This window comes from Prinia subflava, chromosome 4 (assembly GCF_021018805.1).
Source record: "Prinia subflava isolate CZ2003 ecotype Zambia chromosome 4, Cam_Psub_1.2, whole genome shotgun sequence".
NCBI classification, from domain to species: domain Eukaryota; kingdom Metazoa; phylum Chordata; class Aves; order Passeriformes; family Cisticolidae; genus Prinia; species Prinia subflava.
The window spans coordinates 34,666,861-34,692,480 of NC_086250.1; the positions used below are offsets into that span (position 1 = coordinate 34,666,861).

General features: G+C 37.7%; 1 protein-coding gene across 2 annotated transcripts in view; it reads left to right on the forward strand.

The window, feature by feature from the left end:
* The window catches only part of PPP1R12A (protein phosphatase 1 regulatory subunit 12A), a 113,794-nt gene that overhangs the window by 37,365 nt on the left and 50,809 nt on the right, over positions 1-25,620 (forward strand). For both annotated transcript variants that reach the window (XM_063396416.1, XM_063396415.1), the window contains exons 2-3: positions 6,097-6,227; positions 23,896-24,014. In XM_063396416.1, coding sequence (XP_063252486.1) covers positions 6,097-6,227; positions 23,896-24,014 — 250 coding nt within the window. The remainder of the gene's footprint in view (positions 1-6,096; positions 6,228-23,895; positions 24,015-25,620) is intronic.

Genomic DNA, 25,620 nt, shown 5'->3' on the forward strand with positions numbered 1-25,620 from the left:
TAGATTTTGTCAGTAGGCAAGGTATCCAGTATTACCCCAGCTCAGTGAAAAATGGAAGCTGTGAGTTGTAGATTGGCTAAACGAACACTCAATTTCATAATTGAGCAACAATTGTCATCTGTAATACTAGATTAATGCCTGGAGTTCTGTTACAACAGGAAAACTCTTCTATTTCTTAACTAGTACATGAACATCAACAATAGCCTCTCCACCCTATATGCAATGTATTAAAAAGAGTACTTGGCAAATGTAGAATACCTGCTTTTATTGCGATTGCTTGAATAGTAAATAAATGTAGTAATCACTAATATTTCATAACCTCATTTGTCCGTTGTTCTTATTACCCTTCATCCTGAAAGTGTTCTGGAATATTCAGTGATTCTTAGGACATAGTCATTAGGAATATTAGAACCTTAAGATGTATGAAAACATTGAATTAATGGCCAAATAACAAATTTGAGTGCAAAAAAATATTCCTCCTATGTTCTAGTGGCTGTAACTCCCACATTACTTTGACTCTGTAGCTTGAAAGTTAGATAAGGCTCGTGTTTAATTTCATACACCTTTCTGCCACTTCACTTATTGGTGCTTCATTGTTATTTAATATGCAGCATAAACATGTAAGTTATTGAAAGTGGAAAGTGTCGCTCAAACTTGGTTTAATTCTTTTGACCAAATTTCTTTTTAGAACTTCTCAATTAGTGGTTTATTGACAGAACAAACCTCTAAGAATTGCAATATGTAAACTTACTCTTTTTTCCCCTGTCTGTGAAGATGAACAGAAGATGTGAGTAGTGAACTATTATGTCCTCTCTCCTAAGAAAGCCTTTCCTCATGAAGGCAAGAATCCTTGCAGAGTGAGACCAGCATTCAGACTGGGGGGATTATCTCATGGTGCTGTGCTCACTGGGAGGTCAGCATGAGGACTTGTGTAGGAGCAGCATTGTTGAGTTCACACTGTGAAGGGCTCTGTGGTGCCATTATTTCAGAGGGCTCATGGGTAACCACCTTTTCGTGACAATTGATGGATTTAATTCTCTCCAGCCTCTGTTCCTGTCTCAGTTTCAGTTGAAACTGCTCTGCAAGGGAGGGAGGGATGACAGTGAGGTAGACAGAGTGAGTAATGTGATTTCTATAGGAAGGCTATACAAGGCCAGGCTGGATGGGGCCCTCAGCAACCTGAGGTTCGTGCCCATGACAGGGATTTGGAACTAGATGAGTCTCTTGCAACCCAAAATATAATACTTGCAAACAAGAAACTAGGCTTAAATGTGTTGTAAATTTAAAAGTATGAGTGGTAGAAGCAGTTGCTAATTTAAAAATAAATCTTCAAAAAGTGTCAGTTTGAAACAAGGTGCTTTGACACAGGCTTTGTAATGGGTGAAAATTCAGAGTGAAACTGAATTTTTTTTCTCTGACAGTGGAATTAGGACATGGAAATTAATTTCAGAACAATGCTGCTTCTCTGAATACAAAACCCATTTTAATATAAACAAATCAAATAATTCTGCTTTAATCAGATAAAGATAAGAGATTTTTCTTTCTTTTTCTTTTTTTATTTCATTTTAGATTCTAGTTGCCTTTCTGTTCCAGTCTAGATTCAGTTTAGCACAATGTGTCAGCATAGCTGTAAGGGTTTGTATGTGATGGCAGAGGGAACAAGCAAGGCAAAGAGAAGGGGAACCACTTTTAACCAGCTCTGCTGCTTTAATTTGATTCTCAGGTACATTAGCAAAGATGTTCAGGTCCTGCTAAGTCCTCATGGACCCACTGGATTTACTTCAGTTGAAAAGTTGAAAGAGGGATACACTATTCTCCAGACCCACTGTGTGAGGTCTTCTTCCTGTTTCTGGTATTCACATGGCAATTCAGAATGGCTGTTTGACTTGTTTTATCTTTTTAATTTGTTCTTCTGTATTCATATTTTTGACTCTTTTCTGTACCAAGAGTAAATAATAATTAAAAAAAAGTGATGGCAGAGGTGAAATACATGTTTGTTTTCCTAATAGATGCATAATAATTTATGGAATAGATCAGAATACTAATCTAATCAGTAAAAGTTATATTTTAATATCTCTGAGAGATAGATATATTTTACCAAAACTTATTTAAAGAAAGATAATGTCTAAACCTTAGGTGGTGTTACTTCATTATGTGTTCACATTAATGAAAATCAGTAAAAATTGTAGCCCCGTGTAAGGTGTATGCCCCATGTATGGTGTATGGCTCTGCTTCATGTGTATGGGACAGTGGTCTAACAGACTGATTGCTTCTTTGCCTACAAGATTTCTGATTTTTTCAGAGTAATTACAGGCTTGTTTTTCCTGTCTTTTGGGGAAGAGTGCTGTCTGCTGAGTTCTTTGGGTGGTTACTTGCTGAGGAACCAAGCACTTCTGATGTTTCTTTTAAAACTATCTCTATTTAAGGCTACTAAGTATAGTTCACCATCACCAATATTCTTAACACATGGTAGTATCAAGAGGCAGCTGTATCACCTGCCACGTGCACCGAAATACAAAGTCATGGCAAATGCAGTTAAAGCCTAGCATGTTTAGCAGATATCTAGTTCTCCTCTTGTGCATATTTATGGGAAAATGTTGAAGTGTTGTTTCCAGCACAAGCTAGACCTACTTAGGACTGGTCTGTGTAGGAGCCAGGTGCCATTGATCTTTGTTGGTCTTTGCATTCCAAGTTTCAGGCTGTTGTACAAATGGAAAGTGGTTCTGTTTTCTGGACTCCAGTGTACTTCCTTTTTCTTATCAGAAAAGGTAACCAGACCTGGTATTCACAACTTTGCTTTGACTTTATGTCTGATTAGCCTAGTTTCTAAATTGGTTCTCAAAGGAAAGAAAGGTTTATATGATTGCATTGGCAGCTCTCGTTCTGTTTGAGGCCCATTGACTAACTTAGGTCAAATTTGGCAGGGTAATGAGTGCTTCATGCTGCAATGTCCTTCTGCCAGTTGGTGAGGCTGGGGTTGAGAGAGAGAAACCAGTCCATGGGATGAAGGATATCTTGTGTGGAAGTTCCCATATTCTGCTTGCCCTAGGAGCTGGCTGGGGTCCTGGCTCTACAGATGTGTTTTGCAAGCACTTGGAAAGAGCTTTAGGATCACCTGTGGTTTCACTAGGTGGTAACTGATGCTCTGGGTGGGAACTGTGGGACATGAAGGGAGAGACTGGGATAGGGGCAGGTAAGTGCAAAGAACTGAGATGACTCCTGGAAGGGGAGTAAGAGATGTGGAAAAGGAGGACCTGCAGCTGTCTGTGTCCTCTGTTCAGATTCTGGGACAGAAAAAATAGTGAGAATTTATCTTTGTGAGTTACTGCAGCACTGGTGGAACTCTAGTTATTTAGATCTTGTGTGTACATTGCTTTTTCCTTTGTAATAACTTGCTGAGGCCTAGAAGGGCAGTCTATTCAGAGCTATTGCTTTAAGTTTACCATGCTGCTCCAACAGGCTTTCCTTTTGTGGTTGAGATGTCAGTCTTCACAACAGAGGCACTTCTGACACTTGATAAATACTGCTTTTAGAAGTGAGCAGTGTAGTAGAAAGGGAAAAACATTTAGATAAAAATTGTTTTATAACATTTGTTTCTTGGCTTTCTGTCTTTAGGTACATGTTGATAGTGAGAAGGGCCTTTCCTATGGAAAGTGCTGAGAGTGATATCTATCCAACATCTGCCTGTAGTTCTGTTAAGAAGAAAAAAGGGGACATGGAGACATAGGATGCAGCAGATTCGTGTTTTTCAGAAATAGAATCAATTGCAATTTGTTTTATTAGACTTAAGATAGGTATAACCTTTTTGTAGACCATGGTGAGTTTTTAATAAAATTTTTCTGGTTGTTATGAATGTGCAATCTCTGTTAATACCTGATAAGTGTATTTGAGATCTCCTGATTCTTGCCATGTATGGCACAATAAACTGCCCAAACTTGGTCAAATATTTTTAGCCACTTAGTCATATGTCTTTTAGTGTGCTGCATATGTAAGTTTTTGATTCACTTAGCAACAGCATTTTTATGAGTATGTCTTGCCAGGTTTTCTCATGTGTACTTGAAAAATAGGCAAGGATTGTCCTGTGTTGGGTTGTGTCACAACCAGATGGTTGGGGGTTTTTTTTTGTTTGTTTTTTGTTGCCGTTGTTGTTGTTTTGGTGGGGTGGGTTGTGGGGTGGTTTTTTTGTTCTTGTTTGTTTGTTTTTAATAGTGCTAATCAGTTTTAAGATAGCCTTCCACAGATGATGAATTTTAGGGAATTTTAAGATAAGCATGCAGCATATCAAAATACCTATATTTGTAAAATGTTTCTGATATAAATCTATTTTTCTTTACAATTAGCTGGTGAATATTGTTGTAGGCATAGAATATCAGTGGTTGGACAAATTGAATATACAGAGAAACTGGATATATGGCTATATTTAGTTGATGTTTCTGTTAAGTATAAACATCTGAGTTTCTTGAATTTGTTTTCCTCCTAAACTGATCAATCATGTATTGCATTTGATTTTGTTTTCATTAAGTTACAAAATGTCTTACAAAAAGAGGTGATTCTCTTCTTTCAGAGCTTGTTATGTATAATCATTGTACACTGTTGATAAGTGTGGGAAATTGAAGACAAATGTGCTTGACAAATTGACAGTCTTTGTTGTTGAAGTATGTCAAGAAATTATTTTATTAAAAAAACCTGCAGATTTTAGGGATGGATATGACTAAAAAGTTTTCAAGTGAGTTTTCAAGAATACCTGAAAAGGCAGGGAGGATTTTATTCAAGAATGGGGTTTTGTTTTTAACTGAAAAATAATACAAGCAGTCTACTGAAGTCTAGTTGCAGTCTAGCTGTACCTAACTAAAGCAAATGGAGTTAAAGAAGGGTAATTTGTGGTTGGTTTTGTTTGGCTGGTTGCACTGGGCAGCAACATTCTCCTCATGGTGCAGCTGTAGCCTCAGCATTGCAGAATGGAGGAAAGCTTCAGGATTCATCTTGGAACGGGCAATTGCTTAAGTAGGGATATCCGAGTTGTTTTCTTTCCGTAGTAAAACATTGTGTCATTTTGGGTTTTTTTCAGAAGTATTCTGAAAAGTGATATTTATACCTTAATTGCATTTCATTACAGGTGTAATTTCGTAGTAGGATTTAGGATCCCAAGAGTAGAGGTTCTCATTTCAGCCTTGTGACTATGTAGTATTGTTGATTTATTAAGCAAAAAAATTAATACCAGTCTTGTGGGGTCTAGCTGCTTGGAGTTCTTGCTGCCCTGAAATGCAGAGGGACTTTTCTCTCAGTTGCTCTGCCCTTTTAAGGGCAGCAGGATAGAAGTTGGCAAGAAAACTTACCGAGCACCCTGTGAGAAAAATACTCGCACACAGAGAAGGGCAAAATAGGAGTCAGTCAAGATGGAGAATGGCAGTACTGCATCTGAGCAATGTTGTTTAGGAGATGTGGGCAGATGATAATATTTTTGCAATTGCCAAAATGATACTCAAATAAGTTTATATATAGGAGTGATTAATAGACCACTATGATAAAAGATTTATGGTGATATAGAATATACTGCAGTAGAAAACAGTAGGGAGATGTTGAAATACTGTGTAGCATCCCCTTCATACTCTGTAGTCTCGTCTACAGTACAGGTAAAATCACATTATGGTATTGGTTTCAAAGTGTTTCTCTAGCTCTTAGTCACAATTCTACTTCATGGTGTAGCTGTTTACTAAATTTTAATGTCCACTCAGGTGGCTGAGCTGGGCCTGGGATGAAGTGAGGGCCTGCAGAACCACTTTGTATTGGAGAATAAGATTTCAGTGAGGATTTAAAGGGCTTCTCAGAATGCATTTACCTGAGGAAATAATATTTTTTTTTCTTTTTTGAAATGTTTAAACTCATTTATTTAAAAAGTTTTATAAATCTGGAACACCTGCTGTTTATCTCTCAAAATCTTCCTGTCTTACTGTCAGATCCCAATGAATAAACCCTACTTCCTCATCAGAACTGAAAATACTTACCTTTTCTCCTGAAGATTTTTTCTTAAAGTTGCACAAAAATGTAGAATAGCTTTGATATGAACTTACTTCTTAACTCTTTCTTTCTTTGTAGGCTTGTATAGATGATAACGTAGATATGGTGAAATTTCTGGTGGAAAATGGAGCAAATATTAATCAACCAGATAATGAAGGCTGGATACCTCTACATGCAGCTGCTTCCTGTGGATATCTTGATATAGCAGAGTAAGACTTTTTCCTCTATTTTTAAAATCTATGTACTTTGCTAATACATCACTAGAGAGACAATAGAAACAGATGGTATTCATAAACTGTGTTTTTAGTTGCCTCTGAGATGTGTAGTGAGGAAGAATGCTTTTATGTTATGTGTTGATTGTGAAGTGTGCTGCATCTGTAACTCTGTGTACTGCATTTTCCCATTCTAGTTTTTTACATTGAATATTAGGTAGATATAAACATAAACATAACACTGCCTGTAACTGTCAGATTATTTCTTTATATTATTATTTTCTGTTGAAAGGTTTTTCTGGGGGAAGGCACAGGGACAATGTTCCAAATTACACTTAGTAGTCTGAAACATTATCCTGGGGTAAGTCTATGTGTTGGAGACCAGTTTTACAGTTGTATTTGCAGTCTTGAAAGGTTTGTTTTTCAGCTATGGTACAGAACAATTGACTACATCTTTTGGCTGTGGAACAAAAGCCTACAGTAGAAGCTAGATGCCCATTTCAGTATTAGTTAAAGCTTACTCACTGAATTCCAGGAGTGGTTTTGTTATTTTTGAAGTCTGTTGAGGGCCACTGAAGGTGTACTAAAATCAAATTTTTTGAGAGGTTGTCTGTTTGAGCCTGAAATGATTCTTTTGAAAAAATGTGTGGCATATGTTGTTCAGCACACTGTTGTTGCAGTTAAGCAGGTAGCAAAGTCTTTTTAAAAACCATTGGGGTAAACACAAAATTCATTAATTTTACCAAACTCACTGTGACATGTGATCTAGTGTACGATTTGTATAAAATAGAAAATAGTATTTTATCATGTAATTATGCACTAATTGCAGTTGTGCAGAATGAAAATTGTGAATTTGTTCTGTGAGTTTGAGAGTGTCACTTGCTGCAATGTAAAGGGAAGTGAAAATTTCTGGGGACTCTAGTATATAACTTTCTCTGGATTTTTTTTCTTTTTTTGAGATGTTCACAGAGTGATGTGCTTCGTATATCCTTGGCACACCTGGGGCGCTGTGTGACCACTGACTTTGTAATCTGACTTTCTACACTATGCAGATGTTTGATGCTGTGATCCCCCTCGCATGAGTACTGGAAGTGGTTACTTCTTGGCTATGCTGTGACAGTTTCCCTGCAAAATGAGATAATACAAGTCTTTCTTCAGTTTAGTGGAAGTAAAACACCTGCCTTTATTCCACAATAGGAAAAAGTTTAGAAGTCATCTTGATTTGGCATTGCAGCCAAACATAGGCACTTGTTCGGGAAAGAGAGAGCAGTGTCCCTTCTCCACTGAACAGCTTTTCCACTGTTGGCTTGGATATCTGAGATCTGTCTGATTCTTATTCCCTCAGATTGGAGCAGAACCTCTCTGCATATTTTCTTTATAGATAGCTTTTAGAGAAGTGTGTTTATTGAACTCTAGTCCTTTGGGATGTGAGACATCTAAGTTGTTGGGAGAGCAGTGTTTCTAAGGTGCATGGAGTTTTGAAGATAAGCTGTTGAAACAAGTTTCCATATACAGCTGAGAAAGGTAACCTGACATGAGTGGAGCAATACTTATATCTGATCAGCCCGTAGAGTTTACATCTTTTTCAGACTGCTTCTCCAGGATCTCAGCTTCAAATAATTTACAGAAATGAATTCTACAAACCACAATTGGCAGCTGAAGCAAAACTGGGGGAAAGTGAAAGGATGATACAATAAACTACCAGACATTAGAAATTTTAGTTTAGTTTAGTCCACAATATGTGCTGGATCCAGCATCTGCTTTAGTGAGGATGCATTCCTGGGAAGCATGAGAATGTGTGTTTTGTGCATGCCTGTGACTGAATCTGATATATTTTACTTCTAGCATCTGTTTTTGTGCAAGAGGAAAGACAGACAGGGAATGAGTTGTCATGTTTTCTAAGTTTGCTAATAAAGGGTTGGGGAGAGTCTTACTTAGGCTTCCCTTTCTCATCCTCCTGTGGAACTGCCTGTTGCACAGCTTTATAGTGCTTCTCAAATTGGGGACTTGGCAATCTTGTTTCTGCTTCTTCTGCTGCCATCTTAAGTTTTCTTAGGACTTCCTTCCTTCCTTCCAACTATTTAGTTGGAATTTACATATTGAAATAGCACTACTCTTTTAAATCATCCAAATATGCAAAATTAGTTAATATATAGAATTTGTTTGCAATTTGTAATTTGACAGTTTGTATTTTTAAATTCATAAGAAAAATATTACATGATACCATGCTTTGATTATTTCAGGCTTGCATGTCTCAAAATGTAAAATTATATTTAAGAAAGCGACTGAACTAGGAGATTCTAATTCTAATCTTAGAATTATAGAGTATTTGAGTTGGCAGGGACCTTTCATAGGTCATCTAGTCCAACCCCTCTGCAATGAGCAGGGACATCTACAGCTAAATCAGGTTATTCAGAGCTGTGTTCAACTTGGCCTTGAACAATTCCAGGAATGGGGCATCTGTGACTTCTCTGGGCATCCTGTTTGGGTGTTTCACCATAAAATCATTTGTGTTGGAAAACACTTCCAAGATTGCTGAGTCCAACCCTTGACTGAACACCCTCGTGACAACTAAACCATAGCGCTGTCATGCCCAGTTGTTTCTTGAATGCTTCCGGTGACGGTGACTCCACAGCCCCTCTGGGCAGCCTGTTCCAATGTTTAACTGCCCTTCTCAGTGAGAAAATTCTTCCTGATGTCCATTCTGAACCTCCCTGGCTCAGCTTGACGCCATTTCCTTTTGTCCTGTCCCTGTTGCCTGGGAGAAGAGACCAATGCCCACCTGGCTACAGCCTCCTTTCAGGGAGATGGGGAGAGGCCTCTCCTGAGCCTCCTTTTCTCCAGGCTAAACAACCCCAGCTCCCTCAGCCACTCTTTGTAGCACTTGTGCTCCAGACCCTTCCCCAGCCTTGCTGCCCTTCTCTGGGCATTTTCCAGCACCTCAAGGTCTTTCTTGTAGTCATGGGCCTGGAACCAGACACAGGACTCGAGGTGTGGCCTCACCACTGCCAAGTACAAGGGGACAAGCCCTGCCCTGCTCCTGCAGGTCACACTATTGCTGATCCAGGCCAGGATGCCATTGGCCTCCTCGGCCACCTGGGCACACGCTGGGTCATGTTCAGCCACTGTCACCAGCATCCCCAGCTACCTCATCCCTTGGGCAGTTTCCAGCCACTCTGTCCCCAGCCTGTAGCAGTGCACGGGGTTGTTGTGACCCAAGTTCAGGATCCAGCACTGGCCTTGCTGAACCACATCCAGCTGGCCTTGGCCCATGGCTCCAGCCTGCCCAGATCCCTCTGCAGAGCCTTCCTGCCCTCCAGCAGATCAACACTCCTGCCCAACTTGGTGTTATCTGCAAACTGACTGAGGGTGCCATAAATCCCCTTGTCCATCCCTGAAGATAATAAACAGGACTGGCCCCGATACAGAGCCCTGGGGAACGCCAACCACCAGCTGGATGTAACTCTGTTCATCACCACTCTCTGGTGCATCTATCCAGACAGTTTTTTATCCAGCAAAGAATGCACCTGACCAGGCCATGGGGAGCCAGTTTCTCCAGGAGAATGCTGAGAGAGAGAGAGTGTCAAAAGCTTTTTGAAGTCCCAGTAGACAACATTTACAGCCTTTCTCACCCAGTTGACAGGTCATCTGGTCATAGAAGGGAGATCGAGTTGGTCAAACAGGACCTGCCTTTCCTAAAACCATGCTGGGTGGGCCTGATCCCTTGGTTGCCCTGTAGATGACACTCACAATGAAGAATTTCTTATTAATATCTAATCAAAACCTTCCCTCTTTCAGTTAGAAGCCATTCCCCCTTTTCCTGTGGCTACACGCCCTTGTTAAAAGTTCCTCTCCAGCTCTCCTATAGCCCCTTTAGGTACAAGAAGGCTGCTCTAAGGTATATATGTGTGCTGTAATGTACACATTACTCTTTAGTGGTCCCTGCTGCTACTCAGATGTTCCTGAGTTATCGCACCCATGTGCTGGAGATCTCTGAGAAGTACAGAATATGGAGGTGGTAGGGAGCTTCTGTGAAAAAAACTCTGGATGTCTCAGGAAGCCACCACTTCAGCAAGGTTTTTGCCTTGCTCCCATGCTAATTGCTGGTGAGCTGAGTGAATTTGTGGCATGGCTTCCCACTCATTGGGATTTTATTTTGCTCTGTATTTGTCTGCTCAGTGGGCTTGTCATTGCAGGTGTATTGCCTGTCCCTGTTATCCTCCACTGTGTTCCCCACTCCTGTGACAGCTTCTCCCAACAGTATCTCCTGTTTTCTGCTCCTACAGAATAGCCATCTTCTCTTGAATATGCTTCCTGTCTCTTCTAAAAAAATGCATCTTCCACTTTAAGAAATGTTTGTCTTATAGAAGGCCACTTCAAGTAAAATACAGCAAAGAACAATAAAGTGTCAGCTGCAAAGGGAGAGTTGTGTTGTAAAAGTAAAATTTCTGGCATGGAAGGCAATTGCTCCTTTTGTTTCTGACATCTGTAATTGCTGGGAGTATTTCATCTTACTGGAAATCCTTTGAATACTTTAATTTTAGAATTGTCTATTTAGATTGCTGTTCATCTAGTTTATGATTATGTAAATCACGTTACAAGTAATTGTAATGTGAACGTGTTAAATCAAAATTCTTCAACATTGCCGTAACAGGTGGATTTTGTGTAGTATGTTCTCTTTCCTATTCTCCATTTTTTTTCATACACAGAAAGCTTAACCCAAATGAACTTTTTTTTCCACTCATGTGTTAGTATGAATTAAGAAGTGATCATGAAATGCTTTGAAAAATTATAGCCAGGTGAAAAGAAACTTGAATGCAGGAGGACTTGAACAGAAATTTTGTGTGCATTCTTTAATATGGTATTTAATGGGTGGAACCCTTAAATTTACCTTTGTACAACTGTTTTCTTGTGTATAATGAATTATTTTATCTGATAGATCTTTCCTATGGTTGAAAAGTTTATATATTATTTCAGTGTCAGGGAATAAACAAATAAGTTTTTTTGAATGCAAAAAATAGTAATGGGGAAAATAGTGCAGTGGCATTTAAGAGAAAATTTTTAAATGTTTACATTTTTATTTCTCTCTGCTATGTATTCCACCAGATTAAAATAAATCTGAAGTAGAAGAAATTTCTCTTTTGTTCAATAATTAAAGTTTGTGTTAAAAGTTATTTTCTTGTGAGCTTTGTAGGCCACAAGGCCTGGTTGTGGGTGTGTAGTTGATGTATTTTGAATCTTGTTTGCAGCTGTTCAGAGGCTACTGTACTGTTGTACTACTTAAATAGGAATGCTTTTTCATTTTACCCAGAATGAAAGATGCATCTTTCAAGAAGTGTAAGAAAAGTGTTTTTCAAAACTAACATAAACTCAGTGACAGCTACAGTTTTTTTGCAAAAAACCCACCAAAACCTGCCAGGGCAGAGAGATGTCTGCTGAAGGAAGAATGGCATTTTCATACTTTCATGTAGTAGGTATTACAACAGCTTGACAAATGTTGCTGTAGATATTAAGATTCCTCATGGGTTCAAGGGATGAGAAATCTATGGAGGGTTAAAAGTTTTTTTAAAAAATTTAAAAAATACTTATGTGGAATACATACATACAAATGGAATGTGATTAAGGAAGTCCATGAAAGTAGTTGGAAAGGTATTATGTAAAAAGTAGCATGTATTTGGTCTCCTTTTATTCTCCTCGGAGAGCTTATGTCTGGAGATGTTAACTGGATACTTGGACTAACTGTATGGTAGCTTTGATGTTGGGGAAGCGTGTTTGATACCCATAGTTTGATACCCATGCAAATCCTAAGACTTAGCACAGTTTGAAGATACACCTCTTTATTTAAGAGGTTTTAAAGGCTGAAGCATATGATTACAGTCAGAAACAGAAAAACATCTCAAGTTTAGAGTCTCCTCAATCAGTTTATTTCAGAAGAGAATAATAGTTTTATTAACTCTGATGCTGTAAAGCACAGCTCACCCACTTTTCCTTTCTGCCCAAAGTTTCCTATGTTGTCTATCCCTTCCTTCCCCTAATATTAAAAGCAGACTTTAAAAGGCTTCTGTGTAACCACAGGCTTGCTGCTGGCGCCCATCTGTTCTTCCAGGCTCCAGACACCTGAAAGTGAACCCAGACAAACTCGTTTGCTGAAGCCTTTGCAAACCATTGTCCCAGGATCTCCCTATTTTAGTACCAGTCCATTAAGATAAATGAGTGATCCGTGTCTGATAGACGGAGGACTCCGAGACAATCCTGCAGACCTGTAGTTGGATATCTAGATGTTCAGTGATAGGTGGTTTCCTTGCAGCTCTAATTGCCATGGGGAGACTGCTGTGGATGCTGCCTAGTAGTGATTCCTGTCTGTGGTACAGGACCAGTGCTCATCTGGCAACAGCTAGTCAAGAGAATTCAGTGGAGTTTCACATGATTAGAGTGATCTAACTTGAGACTGTTGCAGGAACAGGCAGGTACTTCCGCCCTTGGTTTTGCCTCCTCCACCTTCCCTCTTTGGTATCTAGCGATCACATAACAATGTGTGAACCATAGGCATAAGAACAGCCTTCAGGGGCTTTGAGGCTTTCTTCTCTTTTGGATCACTGAACTGACCTGGCTTGGCAGCAGCACTTGGCATAGATATGCAGGTAAAAAGAAATGTCTAAGCTGCTTTTCAGACATACCTGGTACTTCTGATCAGAAGCCTGGCTGAGTAGAACTGCCTGTTCGGTGCTGGATTCTCATGCTTCATCTCCTACCTCATGAGCCTGAAGCACTTGGTACTGTTCAGTGTTCTTTCATGATATCTGAGGGTGTTGGTGCCAAAAAGTATGTTTCAAAGCAGTAGTTTTTAGTCCATTTTCTCTCAAAATTGTAATAACTTGATGATCTGAAGCTGTTTCTTACTCACTAGTAAGTTTTTAATCTAAACGCTTTTGCTGTTTGCTCTTTTGCTAAACCCATTTTAATTCTAAAGAGCAAAACACTACAAAGGCAAAGCATACTAATAAAAATGTCAGAGATGGCTCCTATCTCCTTTAGCTTGGTTCCAAGTTATGGTTTTAATTGATTAGAAAGTGATATTACTAGTGATACATTCAGAAATGGATCTTTGGAGAATAATCAGACTTTTGGATTTTTGAACGACAAGGTAAAACTTGTGGTCAGAGGTAAACCACATGCAAACTGATGATGCAAACTGGTATGGGGTTTGGTCTTACAGAGATGCTTCAAGGTGAAGGGATGTTTTTGTCAGGATCCAAAATATTTATTTAAATACTAGGAAATGTTAGCTGGAGGTGTAGAATTAAAAGGAAAAGCAAGCAAAGATGGAATATCTTACAATCCACTTAAGAAAATGAGAAGAGGACTTCAGAAGGATAAAACAAGCCATGTGACTAAACAAAAACAGGGAAAGAAGATATATTCCCAGCCAAGGAAAAACAGCTCTTTAGAAGAATGACTGATCTTACAAGTTGATACTGGTGAAGCTGCAGTGTTTGCTTTAAAAGCTGTGAAAAGGTCACTGCAGGCTGTAGAAGATTCTTTCAGTTAATTTCCATTTGCTGCCTTCTTTCTGGAAAAGAGATTGGGAAAAAAATGTGTCCCCTAGTGTACTCTCCCCCAAGGCAAAAGTGTGACACTCTGTGCAACATAAAAGTTCCTCCTTCTCCAAACTTGTATTAGGTATCTGCAAGGATAAAGCTAAATTCTGTTAAAATAAATAGTGGGCAGACTGCTTGAAGATCAGTGAGGTAGTATCAGTTGGCATTTTCTTTTATGAAGATGTACTGTTGGCAGTATCCCGTTTCCAGCGTGTGTTTGCTGCATATATGTATGTCCTAAGAATAATTAAATGCTAATTAAATTCTTCAGGTTGATGGTGAAATTCCCTTTTTGAAATCATGTCATTATGTGGTAGAGTTTAATCTTTTCTACTGTGTAGAAAATCTGATGTGTGGCTAAAACCCAGCTGACAGAAATACTCAGTAGAATATGGTTGATGGGTTAGAGAAAACTAAAGGACTTAACTGATTTTTATATATGTTTGTTCAGGTGAGGGAGTCAAGGAGAACTGGTCACTCTAGAATGCACGAAGTATGTGCTCTCTAGCTGCCTTTTTTCAGATTGGATTACTGTGTGCATCTCTGCTTGTGACCCTAAATATTTTAGTCAATGTATTAGTATTTAGTTGAGAGTGCTCCCATTTTAAGGTCACTGGAATTTGATCTTACTGTCCTTGTGTTAACTCATCTCTTGACCTAAACCCCAAGACTCCTCCCCTGCAATACTTGATAAAACCTCATGACCCTGCCCCTGTGGGTCATCTTTGCCTTCCTCTTTGCCTTCTTCTCTCTCCTGGGTCCTGGGGGAAATAAATACGGATTCTCGAGCTTAACAAAACAGACTCGTCTCGTCTGTTTCTCTGCTGGCGGCTGTACCTCCCTGGACACCATGATCACTGTTGCCACACGATGCAACATTTCCTAAGTGTTCCTGTTCTCCTAAAGGTAAATGTAATAGAAATAAAGTTCAGAGATATCTTCCTCAGGAACACGATTTAATGGAAAATAACATTTTTTCTTTTAATACAGTTTAGCAGTTCATTCAATCTAATGAAAGGTCAAGGGACTGATGCCCATTGTAATGCTCAGAGCGCTCTAATTTTTGGCTGAAAAAGAATTTAAAAATGGACCTGATGTCTAAAAACACCATCCTGCTTTCAGAAGTGAAATAGGAGAGATCTTACTTGTTTCTCACAGAACACTGATTTCATTAGTATCCTGAGAACAATTTAGAGTAAATGTCTTACATCTGAATTCTGAAGTTGAATGTGGTACATATGGAAGAAAACACATGCAGAAAAATGATAGATATGGAAACCTGAGAGCTTGGATAGACTCACAAGAAACAACACACTGGTCCTTCCTGGCTGATAGCTTGTAACTGCCCATTGCCACCAGTAAAGTTCCCATTTTCTAGACAGGACTAGATGATGGGTGAACAGCTCTAGATAGATACATGAGCAACCAGGTCTAAACTGCACAAAGGCTTGGTGAGTATGGATTACTGTCACATGTGAGGGCCTCATCACCCAATTCAAAATTGCTGTATGACAGAGGTGGTGATAGAGTCTCTTTAGACTGTGGAATCTATTGAATCATTAGTGCTGTTGACCACTGAATATAGCTTTTATTGAGTTATCGGATATAAAAATAATTAAATTCTCAGCAAAGTTGGATTTGAGGCTTGTTTTCTAGGAGAAAACAAGGTTGTAGTATAGATTGTAACTTCTGTGCATCTTGGTTTTTATTTTCTTTCAGCTTTTACTTGAGTGGTTTTCTGTTGTGAATTTGACCCTATTCTGGCACACACAGTAGACTTTCTAGTAACACTAAGGCAATTTATGACCTACTTATCCTATCTTAAAGCCATGTCTTTTGTTGGCTATCCTAAACTGTGTCATTTCAGTGCAAATGATCCTAATCTGCATGTGTTTTTCTAGTCTTATCCATGACTGAGGCAGGATAAAAGATGTTTGAATTCTTCTAAAATGCATGTAGATGTAGCCATGGTATCTCTAGACACATAAGGGCTCTGTGCACTGATAAAAGTGAGTTATTTGGGTACGACTCAGATACTAAGACACAGAAATGTGAGGGTTTTCTATAAACAGTGGATATGATGGTAAAAGACTATAAAAAGTGAATTATTTGAAACATATTACAGACAAGATTCTGCTTATCAAATCTGAATGAAGGGTAGGACTTTCTTTTGTAAAAAGAATGATTTCAAGGAAATTCAAAGCGGACTGAACATATAAACAGTTGCTATGAAGTGCAGATTGCTGATATCTAAGTGGGGGTCAGACTAAGTTCAGTACTACTGAGAGATGCTAGAAACTGCACTGTGATAGTAATGTGGCTTTACAGAGAGGTCTGCTTACTATATTATTATGTAATATAATTACAAATAAGATAAGTTCTATGATGTAGTAGTTATGTATATGCTAAGATCTGTTTAACACAGGAAAACAATTGATCTTGGTTTAATTTTTTCTGATATAAATGCAAGCTTGTGGCTGTTGGAGAAAAAGAAACCTGTTAAGTCCATACTCATAACTTCTGCTGAAAGAGAAATCTACAGATAAAATCATTATGTTGATGCTACCATATCCAAATATAGCAATGCTGCTTTTGGCATAAGGAAGGAGGAATGGTGAGCTGCTGGTGAGATCACCTCTTGTTAGCTGAGGTGGAAAGCAGCATGGTCTTCCTTCTTCCCCCTCTTCTGCCTCCAGGCTGCTGTTACCTGTTCTTCTCAACCACTGTAACTCAATCCCAGTTGACCACCTTGATGACGGTTCTGTAAATCACCACAAATGCTTGGAGACTTGCTACAGGAAAGTATTCCAAGCATAGTGTTGTCAGCTGGAGTTACAGTATGACCTCTGCAGCTGCAATGAGACATTTTTCATACTCACAATTTTTGTCCTGTATTCCTCCTGACAATGCCAGGCTCCACTTCTGTTTTTTCTTGGGTGCTGGTTTGTTTGGGGGTTTATTTGTGGTTGGTTGGTTTTCGGTTTGTTTTTCTTTTTAAATAGGCCGTATGTTTCCCTCTATGGCTTTCCTCGTGTTTTCTACTTTACTTTCTTCACTCACTGTTTATTTTCACTTAAACTTTGCCACCTCTCAAATCTCTTTCCCTTTATATGGATAAGGCAAACTATGAAGGCTTGGTTGCTTTTCAGATGCTGCACGTAGGAATTTATCCTGTTCCATCTTTGCACAATTGAGTTGAACTGACCACCTACGTACAAATATTTCTAGAACTGGCTTCTTTCAGAGGTTTCTTGGAACACAAGAGGACTAAAACTAACCAGATACTGTTATCTACACCGTTTCTTTTATGCTCCTGCATACCAAGAAGCAAGACAGATGGGATTCTACTTAGTGTGCTTCCTTGGGCATACAAGTTGCAGTGGAGGCTGGGAACAGCCAGCTTCGTGCAAAATTCAGTGGTGTGTTGGTATGTTATGGAACGTTGGCTTCATAATCATATAGATACAATTTTTATATAGATACAATATTTAGAAGTGATAGAAAGTGCTTTTTACATAGGAAGATTTTTTTTTTGTTGTTTTACTGCTTTGATAGCTTTTGGGAGTATTTGACCATTTTGAAGCAAAGATGTGTTGCTTATTTAGAAATTATTTAGGAAAAAAGATACATGCTTCAGTCTGGATTATCCTGATGGAAATTGAAAATAAATGTCTCCTATTTGCTTAAAATCTTTTGGTCATATGTTTCTCAACTATTTTTTGTTATTCTTTCTTTAAGCATCTCTAGCTATCAGAAATTCTTGCGTTTTGTGTTCTGCAAGAGGAAATCATGAATTTATCTCAGGTCTCTTGTTGCTATTAGCTGTCTTAAAGTCATCACTCGTGTATTTCAGGATAAATAATTGTCTAGTTATGCCAAATAACCCTAATTGGTCTGATTTAACTTGGTTTTGTACAGCTACTGGCTGATGATACTGCTCATAGGGGGAGCATTCCTTTTTAGAAAGTGCTGCAGTATTCTTTTTTCAAGAGGAAAATGTGAGTGAAAGTCTTCTGGATTTTGCAAAGTAGCATAACCTTAAAAGTGCCTGAGTTTTTTCATGATTTGATTTAAATGCCATCACAGAAGCCTGTCTTTCTCGTGCCAGTCTCTGTTCAATTTTAAATGTTCAGAGGCAGAATGTTGAGGCACAGCAGGGACTGACAGTGTGGGATGGCATTTTGCAGAGTGACTGAATAAGACATCTCTATGAGTTTGACTTTTTCAAGTCATTTGATTTGTTCTCCTTTGGTCTTAAAATCGTACAGGAGAAAGGATTCTAGGCCCACTTGAATTGCAACCATTTTGGTTCCAATGCTGAATTTGGAACCTTCATTTTCTTTTTATAAATCACAGATGCAGAAGGGGAAAGTGCAGCAGTACTCAGCTGTGGAGAGGAGTTGGGGAAAGTGACTTGTTGGTCTCTCCGGGGGATGAGGAGAGTCCCCCCGTGCCGAGCAGGGGCTGTGTGAGGGCTCCTCTGCGCCTGCCGGGCCCTGCCATTGCCTGCCCCACACTGCACACATTCTAACGCTCTCACCAAGCGCTTGTAGGAATTACAGCATAGCTTTCCAAAACCATGGAGTTGTGGCTTTTCATCGTTACGTATCTGGAGTTTGAATTACACGTTAAGAAGTCAGTGTAACATGGCGAGGGTGCATGCAGGGGTGATTGAGGGGTGGCTGTGCTCTGGCTGTTCGTACCTGTTCAGCCAGCTGGATGTTTTCCGTGGGACCTGCTCACTGACAGAGGGCATATTTATTCTGTGTACCACAAAAGAATTCAGCATAATGTTGCTCTAATACTGCTGGATTTGCTTCATGTTTGTACTATTTTAAGACATTCAAGGAAAATAAAAAGACCAGGCCTTTCTTCGGTATCTTATTTTGAGAAGTGTATCCTTATAATTCAAGGATCACATAGAAGCTATAATCCTGTCTCTCAATATGTTGTCCATACAGGTATGTATACCTTTGCTTACCTGGCCTTTAAGTGTTATTTTTGCTGAAAGTTAAATTCCAAAAATAACCCCAAACTGATAAAACCAGACCAACATAACACTACATTTGGAAATGACAAGTAAACTTGCGGTAACATTTATACCTTGTCTGAGTTGATAACAATGTTGTTAGAAAATCAGAGCAGAACTGTTTTGCAGTTAAAAAGTATTTTAATATTCCCAGACATTTAAAGCAATAGAAAGTCAGAGAAGGATCAGATTTTACAGTTTCAGTGTATGTCAACTGTAAAAAAAATTGGAAATAGCAATGTTAAAATTTTATATTTTTTATTTATTAAATGTTGCTTGAAGGTCTAATTGTTTGGCCAGAGTTATTATAAATGTATTTTATCATTAATATGAATGTTTTACAAAGATGTACTTTTGAAAGTGCATTCATAGTTTATATTTTTAAAAAACAGACAGTGAAACAGTTCTGAAAGACTTTTTATTTTTACAAAGTTAAAATGCATGTTCCAAAAATGTGAGTTTTTAATTTTTTCCTTGTTTGTTTCTTCAAGAGAGGGTTTACACAGCTGCATGAATACAGTGATACTTTTTCAGTCTCGGGCTCCCTATTATTATTCAGTTAAGATACTCATGGAATTGATTTGAACTCCACCATGGATGGATTTTTTTAAAACCAGCTGGGTTTAGCTGAAATCTGAAATGTTAGCTAATTAGTTAAAAGTTCTTGGCAGACCAGTTGTGCTGTTAGTTGGGGCCCCCACTAGCGTTTAGGCCACGTTTCTCAGGAAGGACACACTGAGCATGTTTATGTAAAATGTATATGTAACATTTTTTTAGGCAGGTCCCTCTCATCTGGTTTTAGGAGTCAGGAACTGCTGTCCAGGCTCCTGAGCAGTCTGATGTAACCACTTGTTTGCACTAGTTAGTCTCCAGTGAGCTCAGTAAGCAGTTTGTAATGAACTGAATCAATTCAGTGGCTACTTCTGTGCCCTTCCCTCTGCTTGCCACCCTTCTGGTGACCTTCAGGTTCAGCCAGTACTTCAAGTTAATTATATCTGTAATGACTTTGCAAACTTGTTTCCAGATACTGGAACTGGGCCAAGGTTCGAATGTAAACATGTGCCCCTCTTTCTGGTGCTGAGATAAATAATATGAAAGTGCTGTCTGCAGTGTTTGCTGTTATCCAAGTTGGAGCATCTTCCAGATTCTTAAGTTCTAAATTCAGAGATATGACTCAACTTTGTATACAAAGTGTCTTCAGAGAGAGGTGTTTTCCTCTCTTTTTGTCTATATATGCAATTTGTTAACAGATGTACACACACACAAAATTCAGTTGTAAGGGTTTTTTATTGGTTTAGGATTTTTTTTTAATTCAGGATATAGGCCATGTTGACAGTTAATTTTTTTTTTTTATTTTTTTTTTTCTAATTCCTGGGATTGTTTTTGGTGTGGACTGTTCGGCTTTTGTAGACTAATCTCAGAGGGTTGATTTTTATTGTCTCAGATATACTGAGATTCCAGCCCTTTATTTGTGGTATAAAAATGTATTTTTCATGAAAGGGTAGGAAGGTATCTGGGTTTCATAATAATTCTAGAAAAATAAATGTTTGCTTGTTTTTTTCAAAGTAGAAAATGTCAGTTTTCATTAGCTGTTGAGGAATGTACAGCTGTGACTCCTAAAAGAAAAAAAAATAATTTAGAAGTATATTTGCCTTCATAAAGCAATGATACTGAAAAGCAAACTTGTTTTTCCAGTCTTACCCAGATTGCATAATCCTTGTCATGGAAATATCAAGACAAAAGTATCAGGAATTATTTTCTTTTCTTTTGCTGCTTTTATCTCTCTAGTATTCCTGGGATACTTACAGTGCTCTATATTTAGACCACAAGAGTCTAAAAGTGGTACCTTTAGCTTCAGTTTTAACACTTGAAAGCTTTAACTCAATAAGAGCATGGTATGAATCAAACTACTGTTTCCTTGTCATCTCTTTATATTTAGAATGAACAGCTTCCAATACATTATATAGATCATCACTGGATTTTCTGAATTATTCTTCTGTAATTGTCCATGGAACTTGACCATTTTCGAACAGGTGAATTTCAAAAGATACAAATTCAAGTGCTATACCAAAAGGTTTAGTAGGTGACAATGGAAATCTTATATGTTTTTACTTTTTCACTGCTTCCAAGTTTACATAAAGCACATTTTTCTAGACATGTCAAAAGGTATGGTTCTGGACTCTATTACAGAGCTTCAGTTTCCTTTCCACTGTATACATGTTGCTGTATAAATTAAATATCTGTCAAGGAAATGAAGTTATATTATGTTTGCTTACTTTAGAAAGATGTAATTTCAAGGTTAAGGTAGCATCTACTTTAAAAAGGTAAAATACAAGCAGTTTGGTTTTTTTCCCAAAACATGGAAGCCTTAATATATGCATACATACGTACATACAATAATACACTGTTGCATGTGAAGATTTTAGTATATGGTACCAGGTAACTGAAATGTCAAATACACCCTTATTTGAAGTAATACTGTAAGTTTTAATTAACATTTAGTTTGAAATACAGTTCATTCGAGAAATAATTTTCTTATGTTAACAGCAAAGGCTTCTCATTTTTAGAATTATTCTGATATCATCTTCTGCTCAGTTATGTCCTACAAACTCAGGGCATCATTCACTTCATCTTGTTTACCCAATCTGTTTTCTTTGTGTATGCAGTGCAGAGTCAAGTTATCTACACATGGAAAATGATTGCTCTCCTTTCCCTTGGTAGCACTAAGTTTCTAATAAAACCATTGATTCTGTAGGTAGCAGGTTGACTTCATGTACCATGTGAACCCTGTCATTGCTTGGCTGGAAGTAGCTTTACTGTGAGTAAACAAATGCATACATGCACTTTTACAGGACAGGGTAATCTGAATGATATGGAAAACAGAACTAATGTAGATTTCATTATCGGGTTTAAAAGATGTCTTTAAAATAGTTGGAATTTGAGTTACTTGGTATATAGCAAATAATGTCCTTTCACTTAATTTACTTGAGAGGACCACTGCAAATTTTTTGAGAGGGATATCAGCAGAGAGGCCGAGCTGGAGTGGATGAAGGAAGGCTGGGAAAAGAGCGTTCTCTCTTCTTTGGCAAGGAGTGTGTTGCCTTTCATCTTCGTTGTGTTTCTTCCATCCTTTTAAATCCTGTAAACTCCAAGCAAGTTCACCTATCCTTTCTTAGCTGACCCAGGAAAACCAAAGCCCTGTAAGCATCTGCAAAAGGAAAATCAGATAACTACTTCTCCAACCCTACTAATCCCCTAGCATTGCTGATCTGATTTTGATCTGTAAGCAGCTTCATTTTGAAGTCTGCTTTAAAGGATCAATTGATTGTGGAGTTGTCCATCTATGGCAATAATAACTCTTTAAAATGCAATACTAACCTTCTATTCATTCCCTCTACTTTTTTATGCATTCCTTCTTTTATCATATCTATAAATTATTTACCCAGTTGACCAAATGCAACTGCTTCAATGAGATATGTATTTTCCTTACAGAAGTGGTTTAATTTTCTGCTAGAGGTATTATGTGTAAATAAGTAAAAATGATTTTTTCCTGTCTGTATTAGAATGTAAACATTGAAAGAATGTGAATATTCACTTGGATTTTTAAAATAAAGATGTTTTTGTAAGTCAACTTTATTTTGACTTCGTAAAAAAGTTGATTTCCCTACTGCTGTTTCTGCCTGTTCAGCAAACATCTGCATAACAATTACCTGGTCTGTGACCTGGGGGGCTGTTTCACTGTTAATGCGACTAGTATTGTTGAGAAGAGTTGTTCCTCTGTATTAATTTTTCATTCCCGCAGAAGTTCAATCTTTTAGAAGGAGAGAGGTCAGACTTAGAGTACAGCACTCTTTCAAGAAGAACAGAATAAAACCAACATATATACCAGCACCAAAGTTGCTGGTAGCAACTGATAATGCAGTATGCCAGGAGATAATTGTTGCGTTTCTGGGAATTAGTTTTCACTTTGTGATCTACTAGTTCTTACCACTTCTTGATGTAATTACAGAGATTTAGTAACAAGTGCTATTTAAGTCATACATTGAAAATACAGATGTATGAGAGTATTCGATTCTGAGTTATTGATTAAAGATAACAGTTTCCAGCTATCTAGAATGATAATTAATTGGCAGAAGTTAAGCAGCAATAAAGTACTTCAAAGCGTTTATATTAGTGTTGGATTAATTTTGTGGTTGTCTCCTGCATAATATGGCATTCTATAATAGTGAAGGCAGGAAAGCACTTTTTATTTTGTACACCTGTTATGATGGGTAATTGATTCTTCAATTTATCCTGGTATTTTTTTCTCAAATATCTGGAAAATATTAATTAAGCTGTGCAGAGCAGGAGGTGTATTTGCAGCTTTTTGCTTGTCTTGATTCCCATCATGTCTCTAAGTATTGCATATTTTAGGTAAATGAAAATACTATGTCAGAAGCTGCAAGACTCTATTGATCAATTTTAATTGTTCGTTAACTGTAGCTTGTCAATAACTTCATGGGCTTATGCTTTAATACTATTAAATAATATAATACTTTTATTATTAATAATTAATAATATGATACTTATTGTTGGAATTGATCCTTGGATCTGATTGGAAGTTGAGAATGAAGTGGAGTCATCATTCTGGCAAACTGTAGAAACATTATGTGCAACTGAATTTGTGAGTTATAGGAAAAGTGGCTTAATAGGAGGAGGTCACAGGAACTGGTGGTTCCATCCCTGTTCACCTTGTCATCACTTTTGGTCATTGTCTAGCCATTTTCTTTTTTCAGTTCTTCCAGGTATGTATTAAACACATCAGGAGTTCTTGTGGCAAACTGAAGACCAGAAGGCTGTTTGTATTAATGGGTATTAGGATGAAAAAACAGAGGGTATTCATAGGTTGCAGACAGTCAAAATAATTTGTACTTAAACCCAATATAAATGGTCCTATTAATGCTATGTGTGCATATGATGTCCTAGTGGCTATTTTTTTTTCTTTTTCCATCAGCTTTGCTGTATTATTTACAGGCTTCTTTTCATTATCTATTGGCAGGTATTTAATTAGTCAAGGAGCACATGTAGGAGCTGTAAATAGTGAAGGAGACACTCCATTAGATATTGCTGAAGAAGAGGCAATGGAGGAGCTGCTTCAGAACGAAGTAAATAGACAAGGTAATTTTTCATTGGTGGTTGTATTTATGGACACTAAGTGTGGTTTTGAAAATTTGGGCTAAATGGTGACTGTTAAAGTAAAATTATTTTCTAAAGAGAGATGGTCAATATAGAATGTACAGTGTTTAAGTGTCTATCTCTTAAAACAGATTTACATGATTTAGCAGTAAACTAGTAATTGTTTCAGGCTTTGCCCAGTTTTAATTTATATGCTTAAATCCATTTAATACCCAAAGTAAATGGGAAAAAGAAACTGGAAGACATGATCTGCAGGGAAGTAAGAGACACCTACTGATACACGGAAGTTGACAGTGGATTTGCAAAGGCTCTGATTCAGTTAATCAGTAATGTTAACAGAAATTTGGTTAGCAGTTTTTACAGTTAATACACATTAAACATCAGATTAGACAGCTGTGTGTATTTTTTGTCTGTGGTGCCATTTCTCTTTTTTAATTAGTTGTTCTCTTTTCTAACAGTATTGTCAATCTTTGCTTGAGAGTTTTTTCTGGAATGCACCTCAGCCTGGATTTTTTAAGGTTGTTCTTGAAATGCTTGGCTGTAGTGATGTGCGATACTAAATGACTGCAGTAGCTCTTTGTGAAATTGGAATTATTTGGGGAATTAACTCTTCCAAAATCTCTCTTTTATATGTTATTGGTTTTTTTAAAAGAAATGTTTTGTTATATGGGATTTTACATACATTTTTATAATGCAGATATTCAACATTACACACTAATTTTTATTCTTTTGCAAGTTTAATTAAACGATTTTGAACAGCCCAATTGCAAAATTAGCATACTGCTACACCACTAAAAATTTCAGTAATTTTACATGTTTCACAATTAAATCTTACTGTAAACTGTGTACGTATGGTACTGTCTTTGCAAATCTGAGAAGAAGGTACATTTTCTGACACTGTAGCTCTTAGCTTCTATAAAGGAATAATTTAGGTTGTTTTAAAATACTAAATTTCACTTGGTACGGGCAACCTGCTTTCCTTCCTCCTTTATTTTTATGGCAGTTGGTTTCTTTGCTTGTTTTATGGAAGTAGGGAAGAAGGCATGCATTATCCCTTCTTCTAAATTTGTGTTTGAAGACGTAAGAACTAAGGGCTTTTACCTTCAGAGATAAAATCAAAGGAAGTATTTCATGATTGTGGATGAGAATGGAGCAGAAAGGGTATGAATATGGATGTGAACTTACAGTGCATATCTAACTTAATCATGAGACAGTCGTCTCAGCAGTAAGAGTTTGATTACGCACCTTTGAGGGCATCCTTAGCTTGAGTATAGATACTATGTAAATTTGTGTGTTAATGTTATATAAAAAAAGAGTTATTTAGTCATTACCAGAATCACTTAGAAAGTGTATAATTGTGTGTGTGGGGCTAGAGAAGTTAATAGCTCCAAAAGAGGAACCTAATTGTTTCTCTTAATGTGGAATTAACAGTAAGGCATTTTCATTAACAGTGACAGTTTCATCTTTGGCTATATATGTAGCTGAATAATCCCTCCAGCAGTGAGATAATTCGTATTTCTTCCATATGATACACTCCTTCATGTCAAACAAAGCAGTGCCATGGTTTTGATAATGCAAGTTAACTGTG